Source organism: Amblyomma mixtum, chromosome 1 (assembly GCF_055824585.1).
Source record: "Amblyomma mixtum isolate Tamu chromosome 1, ASM5582458v1, whole genome shotgun sequence".
In the NCBI taxonomy this organism is placed as follows: domain Eukaryota; kingdom Metazoa; phylum Arthropoda; class Arachnida; order Ixodida; family Ixodidae; genus Amblyomma; species Amblyomma mixtum.
In genome coordinates this window covers 15,308,532-15,332,204 of record NC_143012.1, presented here as the reverse complement: position 1 = coordinate 15,332,204, position 23,673 = coordinate 15,308,532, and the positions used below count along the sequence as shown (strand labels likewise).

At 51.7% G+C, this 23,673-nt stretch overlaps 1 protein-coding gene across 2 annotated transcripts; it reads right to left on the bottom strand.

The window, feature by feature from the left end:
- Window positions 1-578: 578 nt before the first annotated feature.
- LOC149365546 (uncharacterized) lies at window positions 579-21,143 on the bottom strand. Of its 2 annotated transcripts, none has more exons than XR_016282958.1 (7): window positions 16,612-16,949; window positions 12,688-12,871; window positions 9,538-9,723; window positions 4,842-4,947; window positions 4,242-4,366; window positions 1,801-1,976; window positions 579-836 (listed from the first exon to the last, which is right to left on the bottom strand). XR_016282958.1 is itself a non-coding variant. In XM_089543913.1 (7 exons), exons 1-4 carry the CDS (start codon window positions 21,005-21,007, stop codon window positions 4,921-4,923), a joined length of 717 nt encoding a protein of 238 aa, XP_089400039.1. In that variant the 5' UTR covers window positions 21,008-21,143; the 3' UTR covers window positions 580-836; window positions 1,801-1,976; window positions 4,242-4,366; window positions 4,842-4,920. The 2 variants fall into 2 exon arrangements, 1 of the variants encoding a protein (XP_089400039.1); XM_089543913.1 differs by lacking the exons at window positions 9,538-9,723; window positions 16,612-16,949 and adding exons at window positions 6,789-6,973; window positions 20,687-21,143 and having other exon boundaries at window positions 580-836.
- Between the last annotated feature and the right edge of the window lie 2,530 nt (window positions 21,144-23,673).

Sequence of the window (23,673 nt, the reverse complement as noted above, 5' to 3'; positions counted from 1 at the left end):
GCCTCGAAGAAACGCTCCGTGCAACCCATGGAATCGCCAGATTCAACACACTGACATGGCTTCTTATGGCACATAATTCGCCTGGATAACCTGGATAACGTTATAACAGGCTTCTATTGCGACAGACAAGAATGGTGACCATTTGCCCCTCGAAATAACGAAACAGCTGCAAGCATATGCAAAACTTCGTAATAGCACAGCAGGATAAGAGAAAGACTGACCAAGCGTGACAGGCATCTCATCCTTTCGCTCTCAAGAAAATGTTAATTGTCAATAACATTCCAAAGCGACACTTGGCCTCTGAGGGTCGCCGTAATGGAGGGCTCAGCTATAGCACTCGTCATAGCCAGAGTGTCGCTTCGGGAAGTAAAACCTCACAGCTTACAGCTCTGCAGCATGTGGGACTAGAAAAAGTGAATGCTCCTCCAGCTTTTGTTCCTTTTGCCTAGTACGCCCAAACGTCTTTCAGCGCTGTTGCTTTTCAAATAAAGCAATACGAATCGCACCGTTCTCCATTCTGCTAACCAAATTGCGAACAGGACATAACACTGTCACTAGCTGTGCATCTCAATCGAGCAGAATAGCCAAGCCCACCTGGCCAAGTGGCACCACCCAGTGGTCGGAAGAGGGTCGTCAGTACGCTCGACTCCCGGATCCAAGTTCGCGGCCAGAGTGTGCGGCAGCACTCAGTCCACGGATAGTGCCCCATCAGACGGCAGGCGTAGCACAGCAAGGCGTAGCGCAGCTGCCATAGCATGCGCCCGATCGGGAATCGCAGTCCGGCCCACATCGGCGGGCGGGCTTTTTGCTCCTCGGCGGCCTGCCGCCTGCCGCCGCTGCGAAGAAAGTCGAGCTTACGAGAGACTCCAATGAAAGGGCTCACGTCAGAGCATGTACAACAAATCCTCGGGCAAGTTTTTCAGAAGACACCCACGCGGAAGTAAAAATTGCAATCGCTCCCCAAACGGCCCCCTCCTCCACCCACACAGTCCCGAAGCCTAAACAAGACCAAAAAAAATAACATGATGAGTAGGTCGCAAAAAAGCGAGGGCAAGCGTAAGCATTTGGGTGCCCCTTTCATCCATTCCCAAACAATTCATTCAATGTAGGGACCGATGTCCACCAACTGCAAGGCTGCACTACAACTGCAACAATTATAACCCGCAGACAGACAGACAGCGTGCGTTCGAGAGGCATTTTCCATCCCACCCCATGACAAAAGAGGCTGCGAAATGTCCTAGACAATGCACTTACGGGGTTTGTGCACCCCGTAAGCTTGCTGGACAGACTCCTAGAGCCGCCGGACACACCGGCTATGCAAAGACGCAATTCTGCGGCTCCTAGCTGCCGTTAACTGCGTGTGATTTGAGAGACAATCAGTGCACGAAGCTTAAGAATGCGGCCAGAAATGTTAGTGGTCATACGGAGTTCAGCGTCACCTAGCGACTGAAGCTATATATGGTGACGCCGTAGTGGAGGGCTCTGGATAATTTTTACCTGAGGTTCTCTGGCGTGAACTGACATCGCACAGTGCACGGGCCTCTAGCATTGCACTTCCTTTCGAGGCCAGAAAGGCTGTCCTCCCTTAAAATGCAGTGCGCGCATTTCCCTATCGGAGATATTAGATGAAAACCACAATCACAGAGCCACGGAGGCGGGCTGGACATTGGACAAATCTTCCCGCCTTCGGTTCTCTCCGCACTGTTCCTTTCTATGTGTCAGATATGTGTCCAAAAAGGTTACACAAGCAGTCCCAATCCTGCATCTTATTTCACCCGAATAGTGCACAACCAAACTCACTAGGCCAGGGGACATCCAGCTGGGCGGGCATGCAGAAGGAGCGCGTCATCGCCGGAGCTTGACATGCCGCCATCTTGGATGGAACGGCGCACCTGCTTCTGCGCTACGGCTTCGGCGTGGATTAGACTCCACGCTGGCCGCAAAGGAAACGCGTCTCTTGAGAGAGCTGGTGCCATCTGCAACAGACACATCGCACAGATCTGCTCCAAAATTGCCCTGTCAATGCGGAGCTGCAATTTTTCTAGTGTCTATGGTACCGACATTCCCTTTTTCTTCCCGGTTCCACAATATTCCAAGCGATATTGGGGAAGACAAGAAAGGGATACGTGACAAGCAGAGAAAAAGAGGAACAAGGCTAAGGATGAGGCATGAAAATTGGAGAGCACTGCGGCGACCCGCATTGGGAGAATGTGAAATCATTGACGCCTCCTCAGCACACGTCTCTTTTTGCCTCTCTTTATTATTTATCAATCGATTAATATAATCAATTATTGACCAACTATCAGTCAAGTGATTAACTATCTATCAGTTGAGTAATTAGTGGTCAAATTATTAATTATAGATCATTTGATTATTATCAGTCGAAAAATCATCGATTTTTTAACCTTATCGGTCGATGATTCATTACCCATCTTGTTCAAATTTGACGCCTCATTTGCTTTTCCGTCTACTTACTATATGCCCGGCAAAACCATTCAACCCTCCATTGCTTTTGCTTGATATTAATTAATTACTCCAAATGAATGCGGAGTTTTTAATCGATTACTTTGAATTTCATTCACCGAACACATTTTAATTCATTTTGAACTTATACTTTTTCATTCACTTAGTACAACTGTCTGTTATTGCTGTCTGCACTATTTTGGCAATCAATTTCGATATTCTGACTAATTATTGGCTGTAATTAATTACCTAATCATAGCGACAATTTTTTAGTTTGCGCATCATCCTCACACCGTCCTCTATCCATCACAACCACTCGTTTGATGCTACCTCTTCAGAGAACTTCACAACTGCTGCGGACATGTTTTGCGGACACGTTTTGGTGACACGACCCCACCGACTAGCATAAAAATGCTCTCGCATTAAAGAGGTACAAGCTGACGTCATCCAGGAGAATAATGAAAGCAGGAGCAAAGAACGAGTAGAACAAGCAGATGCTGAGGCACCGCAAACGGGGTGCGTAGAGGGCTCCTTCGGATTATAACCGGTCCTGCACCTCCAGTGACGCACTGAACAGCCAAGAAGAGGCGGCTACCTTGAACACAAGAGGAAATCGAACTCGTTGGATTGGCCCCTCATTTACCAACTAAAGAGAGCTTCTCACCCTTTGTTTACATTGACCTCTAAGAAATGAGGCACCGAAAAACCGATACCTAAAACATAACACTGAAATTGTCAACGGTAGCACGTGCACGAAAGTGTGCGCGTTTGTTCTGTTTTGCCCAGCAGTCGTCCCTTCTATCAGCCGGCTCTGGCCCGACAGGAACCACGCTAATGACACAGGGAGGCAATGCTTGCTAGGATGGGGACGCTTTATCGCGATACGTGTGCTCGGCAATAGCCGTACAAACATCCTGCACACCACCATGGCCACGAACGGCCGGTGGCCCACTTTCGAAACCGGGCACTTAAGTCACTTCAGTGTCATTGCCAGTTCTGGTGTGTGCTTTCTCCCGGGCAGTGAACCACACGTAGACAACGTCCTTACAAGTTTCGATAAAGGCATAAAGAACAATATATCTACGGTGATACAGATGTTCAGCGTTAGCTAGTACCCACTGTGCCTTTGCAGTTATTGTATTTGCTTTGAATGCTGTTACTAACGAATGATGATCGTGGGTTTAATTCAGCAGGGTTGCAACTACAGCGGTGTGAGAAGTATGTTAGCACAGACGTCACAATTTGATATCGTGTGGCGCGTTTGCGGTCAGCGTCGCCACTTCACTCCTGCTTTGTTCGACCCGCCGCACATTTGTGGCTCTTGCCTCTTGCATCCGTGCAGGGTTCCGAGTGCAAAGCTCCTCATCGACTAAGATCCATGGTACTGCTGCAATGCGACTGGTGTTCTACGTCTCCGCTGGCGACTCCATGAATGCAATGCCGGACTAGAGAGGAGTGACGCGCAGCGTTGCCTCAGTCCGGCCGTGATCACAGCGCGGCTTTCACGGCACCGGCACAGGAATCCTTAACTTAACAGCTGGCATTAGAAAACCTGTGGCAATCTAGGTGGCAATCTAGCAGCTGGGAGAGAGACCAGACGTACCGTGCTGTTCATCAGCGGTGCGGGGAATCGGGCATTACAAGACGAAAGGCGGGAAATGCACAGAGGAACGATAGCGCAGACGAAACGCGAAGTGCGTTCTGACACAGGAGGTGGCAGAATCAAGCCGCCGACCTCAGGCTCTAGTTCTTTGCTGAAAATGGGCATCTAGACCTACCTCGCCAAATTTCCTTGAAGCGCGCACGAGGCGACGCCGCTGACGCCAAAACCTGCCTTCAAGCTGCGACCCGGTGGAAGCCCCACATCGTTCCCCGCTTCATGTCTTCCGAAAGGAGCGTCCACCTGGAATGACAAGTGGCGTCAACAATAACAGCTTGCGAGAACGGTTCAACGTACTCACAAAGCAGAGCGACTGTGCCAAACAATCCTGTATACAATTGATAAATATTAGAACTAATAACAAGACATTGTGTGCCTGTGTTTTGACAAGTTCTAAACTACAGCTTACTGCGCAACTACTAGTGGAAGCCTACAGAATAAGATTCGGAAGAGAGCCGCAGTTTTTTTGCATCCGAAAACGTTCATTCCGTCATTCCGTCATTCCGGCAGTCATTTCGTTTTCATGCATGGCACCATATTTTAGCCGCCAGCAGCAAGCACCGCGTAACTGAATTCGGATATTTTAATCTGTAATCGATACTAAACTAAACACTTCAGAGAAATGGTGGGACAAGCTGCTGATACTGATGAATTACTCTTCCCACTCTCTGCAGAACCTGACCAATAAAAATGCTTCCTGTTATTCAGTGGTGCCCACCTGCTTTCAAGCTGCGGCCCGGTGGAGGCGTCGCACCGTTTCCCGCATTATTTCCGTAGTCCTCCTCTCCAGAAGAACTTCAGCGAGGGTAGAGTCCAGACTTGACCTGAATTTACAAGTGGAGTCAACAATAGCAGGTTATGAGACATGTTCGACATCCTAAGAAAGGAAAGCACACTGTAGTAATTAAACGCGACTCAGGCTATGAGGACACCGTAGTTGAAGGCTCCGGAAATTTTAACCAGCAGGGGTTCTTAAATCTGCAGGTACATCGTACAATACACCGGCCTCTGGCGTTTCGCCTCATTAGAAATGCGGCAGTCCCGACCGGGATCGAACCTGCGTCTTTCGAGCAGCCGAGCACCATAACCTCTGAGCCACCGCACACGCGCATGCACAAGGGAACATCGTGTTTTTTCTTTGGTGTTTGTAGGTACGAACACTGTTTAGGCTTTCGTGGAAGTGGGAACGGGAATTACCAGTTCAATATCTGCAGCTAAAACTTCTTTTGTGCCATAAATTTAATCAGTAATGCGTTGTGCACCCACGTATTGCGTGCAGTTTATGACGGTAAATTTCTTGTTTTTCTTTCCTAGTTCTTTGTTTCGCCGAAAATTTTCTGACTGCGTAGTGAGGGAGGGTCTAGGCGACCATCTTGCTAAACAATAGTGTCGTGAAGACTTGCTAAACACTGCTAGAAAGCTGAAAAATATTGCCTATAGATTCACGGTGTCCTTCTTGTAAGCCACCTCTTTGTTGTGCAATAACTCTAAAAGTTTGTTGCACAAAAGCTCGCGCCGGCTAGCGAGGATCCAAGTGGCTATGAATGTTTCCAGTGGAAGCCCTAAGTTGGAAGCGGTCAGTTTTTTTCGTTAAGAAAGGAACAGCACTTTTCGCTCGGAGCAGTCAGCAGAATCAACTTCATCGACAACATCGTGATTGTACTTGAAAAAGAAGCAATAGTTGTTCAATATCATGGCAATGTTCTCACGCGTGATAAGAAATATGGCAATATGGTCACATTTCTCTTAACAAGGCGTCTTAAAAACAGCTTAGATTTGGAATATACTTTCACCTTTGTCTAACCATTTTCTAAGCTGCACCCTACAGCTATACTTGAGGAAACCCACAAAAAAGATTAGGTAGCGAGTCCATGGTTCCTCGAGCTAGAAGAAGGCTGCCAGGGAGACAAATGCACCGCTTCATTGGACGTTAACAACTGGCCTCGCGGTGGCTCAGTAGTTATGGCACTACGCTGCTGACCCGAAAAACACGGGTTCAATTCCGATGCAGGCAGAATGCTAGAGACCCGTGTACTGTGCAATGTCCAGTGCACGTTCCCACAGGGACGTCACATTCTGATGTGAGTAAGCAGCATTTTGCGAAATTTGTCTGGGTGAAGCTCGGTAGCAATTTCTGATGGTAGGTTATCCCAGTCACTTATGGTTCTAGGTATGAATGATTGCGCGTAAAGAGATGACTGACACACTGGGCGATTGACTTTGTAGGGATGATCAGGGCGAGTGAACTGTGAAGCCAGCGCGTGACGTCAAGGTGCATAAGTTCGACCCTGCAGCCTGCTGGTCGCGTGGGTCGTCCATACATAAAAAGACGCAAAGCAGAGCGGGCTGTCACTCGCGAAGAAAAGCTCAAAAAAAGAAAAGTAACTGACGAGAGACGCTCCAAAAACTATCAAAGGCTAACAGTTTCCATCAGCCAACTTAGAATTCGGTACGCCTTACCTGTAGTGCATTAAATATATAGGTCTATTCGCAACAACAAGAAATATTTTCCCCTTCCCGTTTCTTTCCATGCTCTTGAGGCAGTCTAGAAATATTCTGAGCCTCTAGAGCGAGTGATTAAACATCTGTCAGGAGAGACAGGTCTTATACACTCGAAGTTAAACAGTCGATAGGATTACACACGCTTCATAAAGCTGCACCTCACCTCACACACACAACACTTGCTCGGTGACTGGCTTATCTCCCTTTGCCGTCCCTTTGGTTGGACTAAGGGGCCTGCTTTCATGCTGCAGTTTGGAGCCGCCTTGAATGCGCTGCGGTCGTGCTTGACAGATTTGTGCCATTCCAGGCTGCACGGGGAGGAAACGCGCCTCTTCTCAAGGCAGCTACCTGAAACACAAAAACACATTGCACAAATCATGACCGAACCTGCGCTATCCAAGTGGCGCTGCGACCCTCGCACTCATCGCCGTCATGCACAACCATAAAAATACCGCTGACAGCCGCACTGGTCACGACAAAATCGCGAGCCCATTCCAAACTGAGAGAGGTTCGAGCCCAGTTTGAAGTGTTCGATTCACTGCTCCTGACACGGCAGTCGCCGTTTGCGTCCGAAGGAAGAACGCAGTGGTCTGTCACTCATTCGAGCTAAGAGCCCCAATCGCTGCCCTGTGCAGCCAGTGGAATGCGAGCGTGTCGAAAAAAATTGAAGGACGCTTGCTTCGCCTTTGCGAATGGAACGACACAGTGTTGCAGCGCTGCCAGGGAGTCCACAGAACGCCATCGCCCCTTCCGCGCGACGCCTTATTCGTGTCGCAGCGCTGCCAGGGAGTCCACAGAACGCCATCGCTCGTTCGGCACAACGCCTTACCCGTTGGACAAATCTCTCGTAGCCTCTAGGAGGCCTCTCACAACCGCCCATCCACTGCCCTATGTGATCCAAAACGGGCTGCAGTGACGCTGCTCCCCGAATTGGCCATTGTGCATATTGTGATTGTGATTTCAGAGAAAATGAAAGGTGCAGTAACTGTCGCACATATCGGTGGACACCTCAGCGACGCCTTAAGGAAAGGGAGGAGGTTTGGAATCACAACAGATACAACTGTCGACTTGGTGCCCCTAGTACCCAGCTTCATAGGGAAAGGAGTTAAGCCACCTACCCTAGCCGTGGTGGCTCAGTGGTTATGGCGCTCGGCTGCTGCCCCATAAGACGCGGGTTCGATTCCGACCACGATGGAGGCGAAAATCTAGAGGCCCGTGTACTGTGCGATGCCAGTGCACGTTAATCAGTTGGTCGAAATTTCCGAAGCCCTTCATTACGGCGTCCCTCATAGTCTCAGTCGCTTTGGGACACCATAAGCAATAAAACGAAGGCAATCACACTGACGCACGGTATATATAATCCACTTCCGACTACGCGTGCAATGCGATGCAAACTACGCAAACAGTGCTTCTGCAAAAGCATATCACTCCACGGTGTTTCACTCGCACAGAGGACAAAATGCTTCAACAGAGCACCAGAGCTGCACCGGACTGCAAAAGCCGAGGCAAGCAGCATATAATTCGAAAAGACACTGAAATCCCGTAAGTGTATACAAGGTGGATATTATTCCGGCCTGTTTTGAAGCAGGTGTTCCGTAAACACGCACAGAGCACGTAGCCTAAGCGTGTTAGGCAACTATTTTGTCCTGTGTACTTCTCAGATTGTCGGTGAGAGCTCCCAAAAGTATGGTGCGGTATAAAGCTACACGCTTCGCATCTCAAGCCTTGGACGATGTGGTCGGGCGTTCAGTTATTGAACAATCTAGTGAGTCGGAGCGAATAGGTGTCTTGTATCACACCACCGTTTGTCATTCGAGGTCTCTGTGATGGGCAGGACGACGCCAGGGTAGGAAGCAAAACAGAAGGGAGGATGTTGTCAGTCGTGGTACTTAAGCTTTCTCAGAACTATAAAGATCGTTGTCTGCATCGACATCACAGCACCCACCATGCTGGTTGCCGTTATGAAGTCGGTGCAAGTTGCATGGACACTTATTGCAAAGCAGTACCACTTCACCCCCTCCCCCCACCCAGAAAAAAAAGCCTAGTGTCTGAAGTGAATTCACTAGCCCAAGCAAGGATCCTCCATGCACCAGCCACATTTCCAACGTTTTCCACCCCGCACCCCTCAGTTAAGGGGCTACCCACCCAACCACCGTCACCCTCGATCACTGCACCCTTGTCCACCATTGCCCTCCCCATCACCCACCCACCCAACTGCACCCTCCATAAGTGCCACCCACACCAAACCCACCAACAACCACCCTTACAACGTCCTTACAAATTTCACTAAAGGCATAAAGAACGATTACACCTATGGTAATACTGATGATCAGCGCTAGCTCTAGTTCCCACTGTGCCTTTGCAATTGCTGCACTTGCGTTGAATGCTGCGATGAGTGAGCGGCGACCATGACTTCAGTTCGCCTGGGTTGGAACGCGCGCTTTCAGGTGTGAGAAATGTGTTAGTGCAGATGTCAGCATTTTGTCGTGCGGAGTGTTTGCGGTCAGTGTCGCCCTTACTTTAGTGCTCTCTGTTCGACCCGCCGCACATTTGTGGATCTTGCCTCCCACATCCGTGCAGCGTTCAGAGCGCCACGCTCCGTATCGGCCATATCCATGGTCCTACCACAATGCGGTACGCGTTAAATGCAGTGCATTAAATGTATACGTATACTCTAGACAAGAAAGATTTGCTGCTTCCCATTTCTTTCCATGCTCTTGAGGCAGTCTAGAGACATTGTGAGCATCTAGAATGAGTACTCATTTGTCAGCAGACGCAGTTATCAGATGCTCTTAAAGCAGCAGACAGGATTAGCCGGAGGTAGAAATTTCCGGAGCCCTTCACTACGGCGTCCCTCTTAGCCTAGCTGCCCAAAGCTGCCCCCCATCTCACGCACACAGCACAAGACTTACCTCGCCGCCGCTTTGGACGGAGAGTACGAGGCCTGCTTTCACGCTACAGCTTGGCGCCGCCTTGAATGCACTGCGGTCGTGCTTGACAGCTTGCCGCCGCCTTCAATGCGCTGCGGTCGTGCTTGACGGATTTGCGCTATTCCAGGCTGCACGGGGAGGAAACGCGCCTCTTCTCAAGGCAGCTACCTGAAACACAAAAACACATTGCACAAATCACGACCGAACCTGCGCTAACCAAGTGGTGCTGCGACTCTCGCACTCATCGCCGTCATGCACAACCATAAAAATACTGCCGACAGCCGCACTGGTCACGGCAAAATCGCGAGCCCATTCCAAACAGAGAGGTTCGAGCCTAATTTGAAGTGTTCGTTTCACTGCTCCTGACAGGGCGATCGTCGTTTGCGTATGAAGGAAGAATGCAGTGACCTGTCACTCACTCGAGCTAAGAGCCCCAATCGCTGCCCTGCGCAGACAGTGGAATGCGAGCGTGTCGAAAAAAAATGGAGGACGCTTGCTTCGCCTTTGCGAGTGGAACGACACAGTGTTGCAGCGCTGCCAGGGAGTCCATGGAATGCCATCGCCCCTTCCGCGCGACGCCTTATTCGTGTCGCAGCGCTGCCAGGGAGTCCACAGAACGCCATCGCTCGTTCGGCACAACGCCTTACCCGTTGGACAAATCTCTCGTAGCCTCTAGGAGGCCTCTCAAAACAGCCCATCCACTGCCCTATGTGATCAAAAACAGGCTGCAGTGACGCTGCTCCACGAATTGGCCATTGTGCATATTGTGATTGTGATTTCAGAGAAAATGAAAGGTGCAGTAACTGTCGCACATATCGGTGGACACCTCAGCGACGCCTTAAGGAAAGGGAGGAGGTTTGGAGTCACAACAGATACAACCGTCGACTTGGTGCCCCTAGTACCCAGCTTCATAGGGCAAGGAATTAAGCCACCTACCCTAGCCGTGGTGGCTCAGTGGTTATGGCGCTCGGCTGCTGACCCATAAGACGCGGGTTCGATTCCGACCACGATGGAGGCGAAAATCTAGAGGTCCGTGTACTGTGCGATGCCAGTGCACGTTAATCAGTTGGTCGAAATTTCCGAAGCCCTTCATTACGGCGTCCCTCACAGTCTCAGTCGCTTTGGGACGTTAAACACCATAAGCAATAAAACCAAGGCAATCACACTGATGCACGGTATATATAATCCACTTCCGACTACGCGTGCAATGCGATGCAAACTACGCAAACAGTGCTTCTGCAAAAGCATATCACTCCACGGTGTTTCACTCGCACAGAGGACAAAATGCTTCAACAGAGCACAAGAGCTGCACCGGACTGCAAAAGCCGAGGCAAGCAGCATATAATTCGAAAAGACACTCCCGTAAGTGTATACAAGGTGGATATTATTCCGGCCTGTTTTGAAGCAGGTGTTCCGTAAACACGCACAGAGCACGTAGCCTAAGCGTGTTAGGCAACTATTTTGTCCTGTGTACTTCTCAGATTGTCGGTGAGAGCTCCCAAAAGTATGGTGCGGTATAAAGCTACACGCTTCGCATCTCAAGCCTTGGACGATGTGGTCGGGCGTTCAGTTATTGAACAATCTAGTGAGTCGGAGCGAATAGGTGTCTTGTATCACACCACCGTTTGTCATTCGAGGTCTCTGTGATGGGCAGGACGACGCCAGGGTAGGAAGCAAAACAGAAGGGAGGATGTTGTCAGTCGTGGTACTTAAGCTTTCTCAGAACTATAAAGATCGTTGTCTGCATCGACATCACAGCACCCACCATGCTGGTTGCCGTTATGAAGTCGGTGCAAGTTGCATGGACACCTATTGCAAAGCAGTACCACTTCACCCCCTCCCCCACCCAGAAAAAAACGCCTAGTTTCTGAAGTGAATTCACTAGCCCAAGCAAGGATCCTCCATGCACCAGCCACATTTCCAACGTTTTCCACCCCGCACCCCTCAGTTAAGGGGCTACCCACCCAACCACCGTCACCCTCGATCCGTCCCCTCACTGGACCCTTGTCCACCATTGCCCTCCCCATCACCCACCCACCCAACTGCACCCTCCATAAGTGCCACCCACACCAAACCCACCAACAACCACCCTTACAACGTCTTTACAAATTTCGCTAAAGGCATAAAGAACAATTACACCTATGGTAATACTGATGATCCTCCCGCCGATGTCAACGTCAAACTGACGTCACGGCAAAGCGAACGCGTTGCAAAGCGAACACTTTCGTGGATTCGGCCCCTGTACTCAGGCGTTCGCCTTGCACCACTTTAGTCGCCAAAGTGTCTCCTAATTTTTTCGATAACTCGAGGTTCACAGCTGCAACTATTACGCATATATGCCGGGATACTTCGCCTTAAGCTAGCTCTCTAAAAGTACACCGGAAGGCGAAGGACGGGATAGTAGCTAATGTAGCTTCATCCAGGGCTACGAACGATTAGGGCAGCAAACTGGGCTACTACAGGATACATACAATGCAGCAAGACTGGCTGAATTTTAAGCGAGAATTGTTTTAGCTCCCGTTATCACCGTGCCTCGGTTGACCTTGACTCCAGAGTGGAGGGAGAACCGAAGGAAGAGCACGGAGGGGAACCTAAACGAACTTTGGCTGCACTGCCCCCGGAGTAGCACGTGTCAACAGCATCGTCTTCGAGGTCCCACATGCGAAACCAGCGCGCGACATGGAGTCTAGTTCTACCCTGCAGCCTACTGGTTGCGCGGATCGTCCATACAAAAAAGGCGGCAAAGCCGAGTGCGCTGTCGCTCGCGAAGAAGAGCTAAAAAGAAAACTGATGAGAGATGCTCCATAGACGACAGCGGACATGTTTCTATCAGCCAACCTAGAATACGGTACGCGTTTACCTGCAGTGCATTAAATGTATACGTCTACTCTAGACAAGAAAGGTTTCCTCCTTCGCATTTCTTTCCATGCTCTTGAGGCAGTCTAGAGACATTGTGAGCATCTAAGGTGAGTACTCAAACATCTGTCAGGAGACACAGTTCTTAGATGCTCTTCAAGCAGTAGACAGAATTACCCAGGAGGTAGAATTTTCCGAGGCCCTTCACTACGGCGTCCCTCTTAGCCTATATGCCCAAAGCTGCACCCCATCTCACGCACACAGCACAACACTTACCTCGCCGCCGCATTGGATGGACTACGAGGCCTGCTTTCACGCTACAGCTTGGCGCCGCCTTGAATGCGCTGCGGTCGTGCTTGCCAGTTTGGCGCCGCCTTCGATGCGCTGCGGTCGTGCTTGACAGATTTGCGCTATTCCAGGCTGCACGGGAAGGAAACGCGCCTCTTCTCGAGGCAGCTACCTGAAACACAAAAACACATCGCACAAATCAGGCCGGAACCTGCGCTACCCAAGCGTGCTGCGATTACCGCCCCATCATGCACAACCATAAAAATACCATAAAAAACAGCCGCGCTGATCGCAACAAAACCAGGACCCCATTCCAAACTATTAGAGGTGCGAGCCCAATTTAAAGCGTTCGTTCCGACACAGTCGTCTTTGTTGCGTCGGAAGGGAGAATGCACTGGCTTGTCCATTCGAGCTTTCACAATCGCCGCCACGTGCAGACAGTAAGAGTTAAAAAGGGATGTGAGAACGACTGAAAGAAGAGGCGCGGAGCGCAAAAGGCGACACCGTGTTGCAGCGCTGTCAGGGAGTCCACGGAACGTCATCGCCATCTCTAGTAGGCCTCTGAAAACAGCCCATCCGCTGACCGGAGAGATCACGAACGGACTGCGGTGACGCTGCTCCCTGAATTGGCCGTTGTGCGTCTTCGATGTGATTGTGATTTTAGAGCAAAGAAAAGGCTTAACTCTCATATCCACGCCGTGAGGGAAGGGAGGAAGAGAGAAAAGACAAGAAGGCTGTAATAGTGGTCTGCGTCTACGTTGGCGTAGCGTTCGCTGACCACAACAGCAGACAGACGCGTTCATCACAGCGACGACGACGGTGTCACCAACGGGTACCCCCGTTCGCCAGGAGCTCTCAGTACCCAACCTAGCCAGGAAGCCTACTCCCCTGCCCTGAAGGCAGTCAGGCTGACGCGCGGTATACTCCGCTGCAATGTGATGGAAACTACGCAAGCAGTGCGTCCGCAAAAGCATATCACTCCGCAGCGTTTCCCTCGCACAGAGGAAAAAATGCTTCAGTAGAACACCAGAGCTGCGCCGGACTGCGAAAGTGGCTACAAAAGCCGAGGCAAGCGGCAAAATTAGAAAAGACGTTGCAATCCAATAAATGCAGGTGGTTATAATTCCACCCAGTTTTGAAGCAGGTGTTCAGACGAAATGCCACGTGCGCAGCCGTAAACGCGCCCATAGCTCGCAGCTTAGGCGTTTTAGGCAACCATTTTGTCCTTTGTACGAGCAGTATAGAGCGACATGCTTAGCATTTCAAGTCACTGACGATGTGGTTAGGTGTTCAGCAAGGAAGCGCCAAGCGTAGCTCGACCGAAGAACATCCCCTCGTCTGCTGCGAGGCGGTGTCTGTTGTTTCTAGCAATAAACACCGCTTGTGTCAGCTCATTGTTTCATTTAATCCCAAGAGCACGGATCTCCGAGGTTGGCTCGCGCGCTGGGGCGCTAGAGATAATGGGGTGGAGCGGCAGCTAGTACGACTGTTTTATAGGGGATTTAGCGTCCCAAAGCTATGAGGGACGCCGTAGTGAGGGCTCCGGAAATTTCGACCACCTGGGGTTTTTTTAAGGTGTACTGACATCGCACAGTACATGGGCCTCTAGAATTTCGCCTCCATTCGAATCCGAGTCTTTCGGGTAAGAGGCCGAGCGCCATAACCACTTATCCACTGCGGCGGCTGGCGGTATGACTCAGCCGCACTCGAGCGGAGGATACACATGTAGTCACCCGCGTGGCAGACGGTGGCGAAATGCGGAAGAGGACGAAGTGTCGCTAGCACGCGCTAGAGAACGCTCGGGACCTCGGCTGGACGCTGCTGCCGCCGCAAGCTCTTCACCGTCGCTAGCACGTGCTTGAGAACGCTCGGGACCTCGGCCTAGGCTGGACGCTGCCGCCGCCGCTATGCCGCAAGCTCTTCACCGACAGTCGTCTAAAAAAATGGACGAAGTGTCGCTAGCACGCGCTAGAGAACTCTCGGGACCTCGGCCAGACGCTGCTGCCGCCGCAAGCTCTTCACCAGCTGTCCTCTAATAAATGGACGAAGTGTCGCTGGCCCGTGCTTGAGAACGCTCGGGACCTCGGCCTCGGCTGGACGCTGCCGCCGCCGCTATGCCGCAAGCTCTTCACCGGCAGTCGTCTAAAAAATGGACGAAGTGTCGCTAGCACGCGCTAGAGAACGCTCGGGACCTCGACCTCCGCTGGACGCTGCCGCCGCCGCTATGCTGCAAGCTCTTCTCCAGCAGTCCTCTAATAAATGGACGAAGTGTCGCTAGCACGCGCTAGAGAATGCTCGGGACCTCGGCCTCGGCTGGACGCTGCCGCCGCCGCTATGCTGCAAGCTCTTCTCCGGCAGTACTATAATAAATGGACGAAGTGTCGCTAGCACGTGCTTGAGAACGCTCGGGACCTGGGCCTCGGCTGGACGCTGCCGCCACCGCTATGCTGCAAGCTCTTCTCCGGCAGTACTATAATAAATGGACGAAGTGTCGCTAGCACGTGCTTGAGAACGCTCGGGACCTGGGCCTCGGCTGGACGCTGCCGCCACCGCTATGCTGCAAGCTCTTCTCCGGCAGTACTATAATAAATGGACGAAGTGTCGCTAGCACGCGCTAGAGAATGCTCGGGACCTCGGCCTCGGCTGGACGCTGCCGCCGCCGCTATGCTGCAAGCTCTTCTCCGGCAGTACTATAATAAATGGACGAAGTGTCGCTAGCACGTGCTTGAGAACGCTCGGGACCTGGGCCTCGGCTGGACGCTGCCGCCACCGCTATGCTGCAAGCTCTTCTCCGGCAGTACTATAATAAATGGACGAAGTGTCGCTAGCACGCGCTAGAGAATGCTCGGGACCTCGGCCTCGGCTGGACGCTGCCGCCGCCGCTATGCTGCAAGCTCTTCTCCGGCAGTACTATAATAAATGGACGAAGTGTCGCTAGCACGTGCTTGAGAACGCTCGGGACCTGGGCCTCGGCTGGACGCTGCCGCCACCGCTATGCTGCAAGCTCTTCTCCGGCAGTACTATAATAAATGGACGAAGTGTCGCTAGCACGCGCTAGAGAACGCTCGGGACCTGGGCCTCGGCTGGACGCTGCCGCCACCGCTATGCTGCAAGCTCTTCTCCGGCAGTCCTCTAATAAATGGACGAAGTGTCGCTAGCACGCGCTAAAGAACGCTCGGGACCTTGGCCTCGGTCGGACGCTGCCGCCGCCGCTAAGCCGCAGTCTCTCCTCCGGGGGCACTCTGACTGTCTAAAGTGCATAGAGGCGAAAGCGTTTTCCGCACCACTTTGCCTATGTGATACTGGTGACGTGGATGACATCACACAATTGATGACGCAGTAATGACAAATTACTAATCAATGACTGATTATTAAATGACTGTTAATTAATGACGCTTAAGCTTCGCCTTTAGGAGTGGAACACGACAGCATGTTGTAGCGCTGCCAGGGAGTCCACGGAACGCCACCACCCGTTCGGCGCGATGCCTTGCCCTTTGAACGCGACGCCTTGAGGAAATTATACACTAATTCTCTCATCTCGGTGGACACCCGAGCCGCACCGTACAGGAAGGGAGAAACGCCACCACCCGTTTGGCGCGATGCCTTGCCCTTTGAACGCAACACTTTTTGAGGAAATGAAATTCTCTGTCATCTCGGTGGACACCTTAACCGCACCGTACAGGAAGGAAGGAAGTGGGAGTGAAAGAAGAAAGAGAAAGAGGGGCCATAACGGAGAAAGTGGATACTATTTGAGAGAAGAAAATTACGCAGTAACTGTCTCACATATCTCGCTGGACACCCGTCAAAACGCGGACACATCTACCGACACGGCTGCTTACAACAGTATGAGGCATTGAAGGCTTTCGCCTTAAAACGCCAAAGCCACCAAGTCACCGCCGAGGGCGGACTCACCTGGGCAGCATTCTCATCGGAGCCAGCTAGTGAGCACGGGATTCTTCAGTTGGGGCATCGACACTCAATGTCTCCTCCGCGGGAAGTTTCCTGCGTTGCTATTAAACCGCGAACTTGTGCGTTGAAGCTAAACGCGGGTGGCCAGCGATCGCATGTCACAGCGAATACTGAAGCACCCGTTCGCACGGCGCGTCTCTTAACAGTCAGTCGTGACCAGGCCGCCACGTAACAGTCTCTCATTGGCCGAGATGTTCCCACGTAACAGTCTCTCATTGGCCGAGATGTTGCACGGCGCGTCTCCCGCCAGTCGTGACCACAGGCCGACACGTAACAGTACCTCATTGGCCGAGACGTCACACGGCGCGTCTCCCGCCAGTCGTGACCACAGGACGCCACGTAACAGTATCTCATTGGCCGAGACGTCGCACGGCGCGTCTCTCGCCAGTCGTGACCGCAGGCCACGCAACAGTCTTTCATTGGCCGAGATGCACGGGGCGTCTCTCACCAGTCGCGACCACATGCCACGTGACAGCCTTTCATTGGACGAGATGTTCCAACGTGTTGTGACAGCACATGACGTGCGAGCCAGCATGCGCAATCTGTGGGCGACGCCAGTCGGGCCCGATACCTGAACGCGATGAAATCAGAGTATTGGGACTCTACATACAAAAGAACCGCAAGATTGACACCACGCTGAAGAAACTCCGCAAGGTGGGGGATCAGGTGGGCCGTATGGTCCGCCGGGTATCAAACAAACGAGGGGGGTTGCGATGCAAAGACGCCCTGCGGCTGGCGAATGCATTCGTAACCAGTCGAATCCTGTATTCGGCACCGTACCTCCACCTGCGCAAATGCGATGAGAACGCTTTCGAAGTGATTCTCCGAAAAATCTATAAGAGAGCTCTCGACCTCCCAATTGCAACATCCAGCCAACGTCTCCTCGGCCTGGGGATGACGAACACCTTTGGGGAGCTGCGCGAGGCTCATCTCAGCAATCAATACTTGCGGTTAAGCAAAACACGTGCGGGTAGCCGCCTACTCACCCGCCTCCACATCAATTACACAACCCAAGAGGAGAAGCGGGTATCCATGCCCGAGGCCTGGCGCTTCGCACTAAAGGTTCGCCCCCTCCCCAATAACATGACAAAAGATGCCCATGATGGCCGCCGCCTCGCGCGAGCGGAGGCCATTTCCAAGCAGTACGGTGCTCGACCAGGGGTATTTTACACGGACGCGGCAGGTCCACACCATGGGGGGTGGTACACGGCTGCCGTTGTCCACCAAAACAACCCAGTTCAGGGCCTCACCTTCCGTGCCCCCAACATTACATTCGCGGAGGAAGTTGCTATCGCACTTGCAGCTGCGGATCCAGCGTCCCGAGTCATTATCACCGACTCAAGAGAAGCTTGCCGCAATTTTCAACAGGGCCAAATTCCAGATCGTGCTTTCCAAATTTTACACAGATGTGAGTACCGGGATTTCCCAACCCGGCGCACCATCATCTGGGCCCCAGCACATGCGGGGATAATGGGAAATAAGGTAGCGGACACTACCGCCCGCGCGCTTAACCACCGGGCATCGCCTCTCTCGCCGCCTGATCCGGCTACTGATTTTAATCCGGCTATTACTTTTCGGGAGATCTCTCTCCTGCATCAAAACGCTCACGGCCGATACCCACCCCCCTGTAAAGGCCTCAATAAGGCAGAGGAGCGTTGGCTACTTCGCCTCTACACCAACACGGTACTGTGCCCGGCAGTGCTCAAACATTTCAATTCGGCCTTTTCGGGCGAGTGTCCACACTGTGGGGAAGTGTTTGCGGACACGTATCACATGGTGTGGGCATGCCCTGCCAATCCTGCTTTCCCACCCCACCCCACCCGAGAGGACTGGGAGGCTGCCCTGCTCGGCTGCTCAACTCTCCAGGACCAACGAGCCCTGGTGACAAGAGCCCGGGCCGCCGCGGAGGCCACAGGGGTCCCGGACTAGGGATCCCTCCTAGTGATTGTGAGGGCCGGGCCCTTCAGGCACGGTCCAAGCAATACCTTTCTTGTATATAGTATAAATAAATGTTTTACACCACCACCCGCACCAGAATGGGTCGCCTCGATGACGGCGTCAGAGAGGTGATGGTGTAAACTTTATTGGTCATGACAAATTACAGGTGGGGGGCAGAGCCCCCCTCATGGCCTGCGGGAGGGGCCCACACAGTGGGTTCCTCCCTTACAAATGGTGTGCTAGACCCTGGAAGGCCAGCCTGTTAGAGGCACTGGTGATGGTGAGTCGTTAGTCTTTGAGTGCTGAACTAGACATTAGCTGTTCCCAGTGAGTGAGTGCCACCTCTGGGGAGGGGGGGGGGGGGGTTGCGGGTAAGTGGAACAGGTGAGGAGAACATGCATAAAGTCGCCTGGTTTGCCGCATAGTCGACAGGAGGAGCAGGATAATAGGTCAGGGAAGCGTCCGTGCATGACTATCGGGTATGGGAGTGTGCGAGTTTGAAGCCTGCAGCAGAAAGTTGAATCCGCGGTTGATAGCGAAGGGTGAGGAGGTGCGTATATCTGTCTGTTGGAACGATAGTGTTGTAGGATGTCACGGAAATTTAACACGTACTCCCCTTCGATGGAGGAGGCGGTGTGCTCTCCCGCCCGGAGGGTAAGATCTCGGGCGAGGGCATGCGCCTCCTCGTTTCCGGGTAGTCCGGCATGTGCTGGCGCCCAGATGAGCGTTACGGTTCTGGAGGGATTCTAGCGTCGGAGGATGGTGCTGGCTTGCCGAGAGATACGACCAGTGCTATAATTTAGGATTACTGGTTGCGAATCGGATATAATTTTAGTAGCGGCTGAAGAGGAGATAGCTAGAGCGATAGCCGCCTCGCCATCGAAGCAAGCGCACTTCCTACCGCTGCCTAAGTCAACAGGTTGCCCTGTTGCGCGGGACGCGGGCGACTGGCCACTAAGCAGAGATGCGGAGCTGTCCGCAACTCAGACGCGTCCATCGCTATGTGGTTATAGCAATGCTATCATTACGAGAGACAAAATTCATATCGCGGATGCAGAGGAACGCAACTGCTTACTCAGCTAGTGCTGCTGCGCGCAAGACGGAGAGGGAGGGCAAGGGACGCGGCGCACACTTCGCATAGCCAGTTAAGTGCAATGCACTTGAGACACTGCACGTGAGACTGCAACGCACTCCCTGTCGTTCAGACGCTCAAACACGGATGCAGATTCCTGCACATACAAAAACGGCTAACAAGGGCGAAAAGGAGCACAATTAACAGAGCCGTATATTCTCTTATGGCTCTTCCAGAGACAGTACGCTACCGCTCCACAAATTAAAAAATTCACGGGGCACTTTGGCTCTCTAAAGTGCTGCAAGGCGAAAGCGTTTCCTGGCGCACAGTTTGTTTTTATTCATTTTTGAAACAGCGCAACAAAGACGGGACGTGGAAACTGAGGGGTAAAGACAAACACGTACCAACTTGCCCAAATTTCTGCTTTACTCATTGTTTTTATTCATTTTTTATTTTTCATATTTTTTATTTTATTTGTGCTCTTTTTCTTATTTTTATTCTTTTTATTTTTATTTTCACATCTCAGTTTTGTTTTGTTTTTATTTTTGTTTATTTTCGCATTTTTATTTTTATTTTTCCTTTCCTTCACTTTCTTCCTTTTATTTTATTTATGAAACCCATGCATTCATTACAGATGCGCCTTTATTCATGCTCGAACCTTGAGCCTTCGTGGCAGAGTGTAGCGTCTCCGCTTCAAATGCCAAAGGCCCTGGTTCGATTCCCACCCTCGGCTCAGTTTCTTATTAAGCAGTGACGCCGAAATGCGTACAAATCTGTCGATACCGCTGCCGACAGCGTCTGCTAACGACAGTATGAGGCATTAAAGGCTTTCGCCTTAATACGCCGGGACAATTTCCTGCGACTGCATGAGGGAGGCGACGGCGGAGCACTAGTCTGGAAGCCGTCCCTCCAAACTCGTTGATTTTACTATACCGGCGCCCTGAAAGAAATACGAATTTAAACGCCTAACAAGCAGGGTGAAACGGTAACTCAAGAGAAATCGCATACCGGTTGGGTCACCGAGGGAGTCATGGTGGGCGCGGATTCCCAGGCCGATGGTCGGGGAGTAGTCTCCAGCAGGCAGACCGATGACCGCAGGCCATCGACAGCTCCCTGTGGCGAACATTCTTTGTTGGCAGGGAGGAGCCGATTTTGATGTCCGGATGGCTGCGTTTCTGGTTCCTCTGGACCGATGAACAGCGTTCGACGTCGGCGGCGGCTTCCTCCAGACAGAGAAGCGTTCCAAATGACTGTGGCTCGCGCATCGCCCGAGGTCCGCTCACCGTTGGACACGTGCGCATAGGCGCAGCCGCGCTTAGTCTTCCTCATTCGCTTGTGTTGTCCTCTTGACGCAGGTGGCGATTACCCACTGCGGTGAATTGGCTAAGACGCAGCTGGTGGCTGAAGTCTGCCCAAAGGGTTTTTCAAAAAATGGCTGGCGGTTTAGCATTCCTAAGCATGAAATATTGTGCGAAAGCAGGTTTTGCAAGTGTACACCATCACCACGAAGTACCTCGAAGCGCGAGTGAGGTGCCCACTAACACAGGGAGCCAGTTATGCGCTGTTCCTTTCCTCAAAAACAACAGAGCCTAAGCCTTCCAGTTGTAGTCGCTACTCAGAGGCATACACCGCTGAAAACCTGGGCAGTGTGGTTAAGTGTTTTCGCACTGAAAAAAAAAAAAGAAAAGAGAGCAAATGATTGAAAATCGGCAAGCATATTAATTTCAGGTTTGGTTTATGGGCGCTTAACGTAGCAAAGCAACTGGAGCTATGTAGTGCAGTGTAGGGCTCCGTAGTGTAGAGCTCCGGAAATTTCGACCACCTGGGGTTCTTTAACGTGCACTGACAGCACAGCACACGGGCCTCTAAAATTTCGCCTCCATCGATATTTGACCGCCGCAGCCGGGATCGAACCCGCGCCTTTCGGGTCTGCAGCCGAGCACCATAACCACTGAGCCACCAAGGTGACCATGTTAGTTTTAAGACCAAATGGGTCCAGCGCCGCCGGTTCCGAACGCCGCCATTCAGACGACCCCACTCATGCGTCCAACAACTTCGCTGTCCAAGTGCACACTAGAGCGTGTGAGCGCAGTTGTGCTCGACTTAAGGCCGTTGCACCGCCGGATTACCTTGCTGCACTTGCTTTCACACGGCCTGAGAAGATCTTGATTAATAAGATCATCGTGTTTATGGGGGTTTAATGCCCAAGCGACTCAGACTATCAGAGACACCGCAGTAAAGGGCTCCGGAAATTTCGACGACCACTCTTTAACGTGCACTGATATCGCACAGTACACGGGCTTTTAGAATTTCGCCGCCACCGAAATTCGACCGCCGCGGCCGGGATCGAACCCGCGTCTTTCGGGTCAGCAGCCGAGCGCCATAACCACTGAGACACTGCGGCAGCTATTAATTTTAAGAACAAATGATTCAGCGCCGCCGTTTCCGAACGCCGCCAGGAAATTTATTCAGACGACCCTACCGATGCGTCCAAGAACTTGGCTGTCAAAGTGCAGACTACAGCGTGTCAAAGCAGTTGTGCTCGACTTAAAAGGCGCCGGGTTACATTGCTACCTCATTTGTTTTCACAAGGCTTCCGCAGGCCTTGATTAATAAGATCATCGGTAATGCCGCCTAGACGCTAAAAATAATACGCAAATGCTTACCAGCCGTCGCTGGCATCATGGAGCAATGTAGACATTGTCATGAAGCGCCTGTACTGCGGCTGTATATGCCCTGCTGATCTGGACCCGTATTACGGAACTTTGTCAAAAACCTGTCAAAAGTTATTGACAGTGACGTCAAAATGACGAAACGATGTGACGTCGACGCTTGACGCAAAATTGACGCAACGAGGAATCAGCCAATTACAGCAGAGCGGCGCCCCGAAGCATTTGCCTGCACGACGAGGGACCGTCTGCTAAATTTTTGCTAAAAGAGTAAAGAAATGCACAGCGATAAAAATAATTATTTTATTTTGCCAAAAAATGATGTTTAAAGCTAAAAAATATAAAGAAAAACAAGAAGCGCAAGAAGTTAGGCTATTAAACTTCCTGGTGGGTAACTTTTGCTGCCGCGGGGGTGCGCAGACGGCGGTAAAACGTCAACAAGCCGCTTTGCACGTGAACAGCTGTTCCACGCCTTGATACTGTTTTCTTACGTGGCGACGAAAATCAAGGTACTGTGCGGTTGTTCTAAGTGCGGAAAAATTGACGAAGCCAACTTGTTAAGGTCTGTGTTGTTCGGCTCTTACGATCGATGAAAAAAGTGTCAAAGCGTGAAGCGTTGTATGCGATGTGTGGTCGTCTGTTTCTTTTTCCTCGACCAGTAAACAGAAGACAGCCACGAAGTGCGATTTGCAGGTGAAAATAAAGTTATTTGCCAGCATAAGCATGTTTTATTTGTATGTAGCTGTGGCACAGAGGTGTCGTCGGCTGCCGAAGCTTGCATGAAAGCCGCCGGTCGCAAATAACCGCCGTGCACACAGCGCCCGCCGCTGCACCGACAGCGCATTCGCACGCAAACCTCCAAATTCATCGGCGAGTTCGTCGCATAGCCACACCGCAATCTGCCTCTCCAGTCGAAAAAGGCGTCGGAACAGCTCGTCCGGCAAGTCAAACGTAGGGAGCTAGTCAAACGCGTCTTCGTGCGCCCTCCTTCGCCGTTGCTCGCGTCGCCGCAGCCGCCTCAGCCACATACGACGCCGCTGCCGCCGCCGCCATTTTCTGTCAAAAACGAACGGTCCACTTTTGACCGCCTCGAAGCCGTCAAAAAAAATCGTCAAAATGCGCCTGCATAATTAGGCGTGCAACGTCACCACTTCTGTCATGTCCGTGACGTAAACGCCAGCCACCCATGACGCAAGAAAGCAACATGGCCGCCGAACACAGCCGACCAATAGGAGCGCGACTACGGCGGGGCTTTTTGACGAGTTTTTGACGCGTTTTTGACAAGTTTTTGATTTTACAGTTCCGTAATACGGCCCCTGTACCACC

Coding starts and splice junctions, on each gene's coding strand:
- LOC149365546 (XM_089543913.1), bottom strand. CDS start 21,007: ATGAGGAAGACTAAGCGCGGCTGCGCCTATGCGCACGTGTCCAACGGT. Junction 12,872..20,686: donor CTCCCTCGGTGACCCAACCG/GTATGCGATTTC, acceptor TTTGTGTTTCAG/GTAGCTGCCTCGAGAAGAGG. Junction 4,948..6,788: donor GCAAGTGTTGTGTGTGTGAG/GTGAGGTGCAGC, acceptor TTGTAAATTCAG/GTCAAGTCTGGACTCTACCC.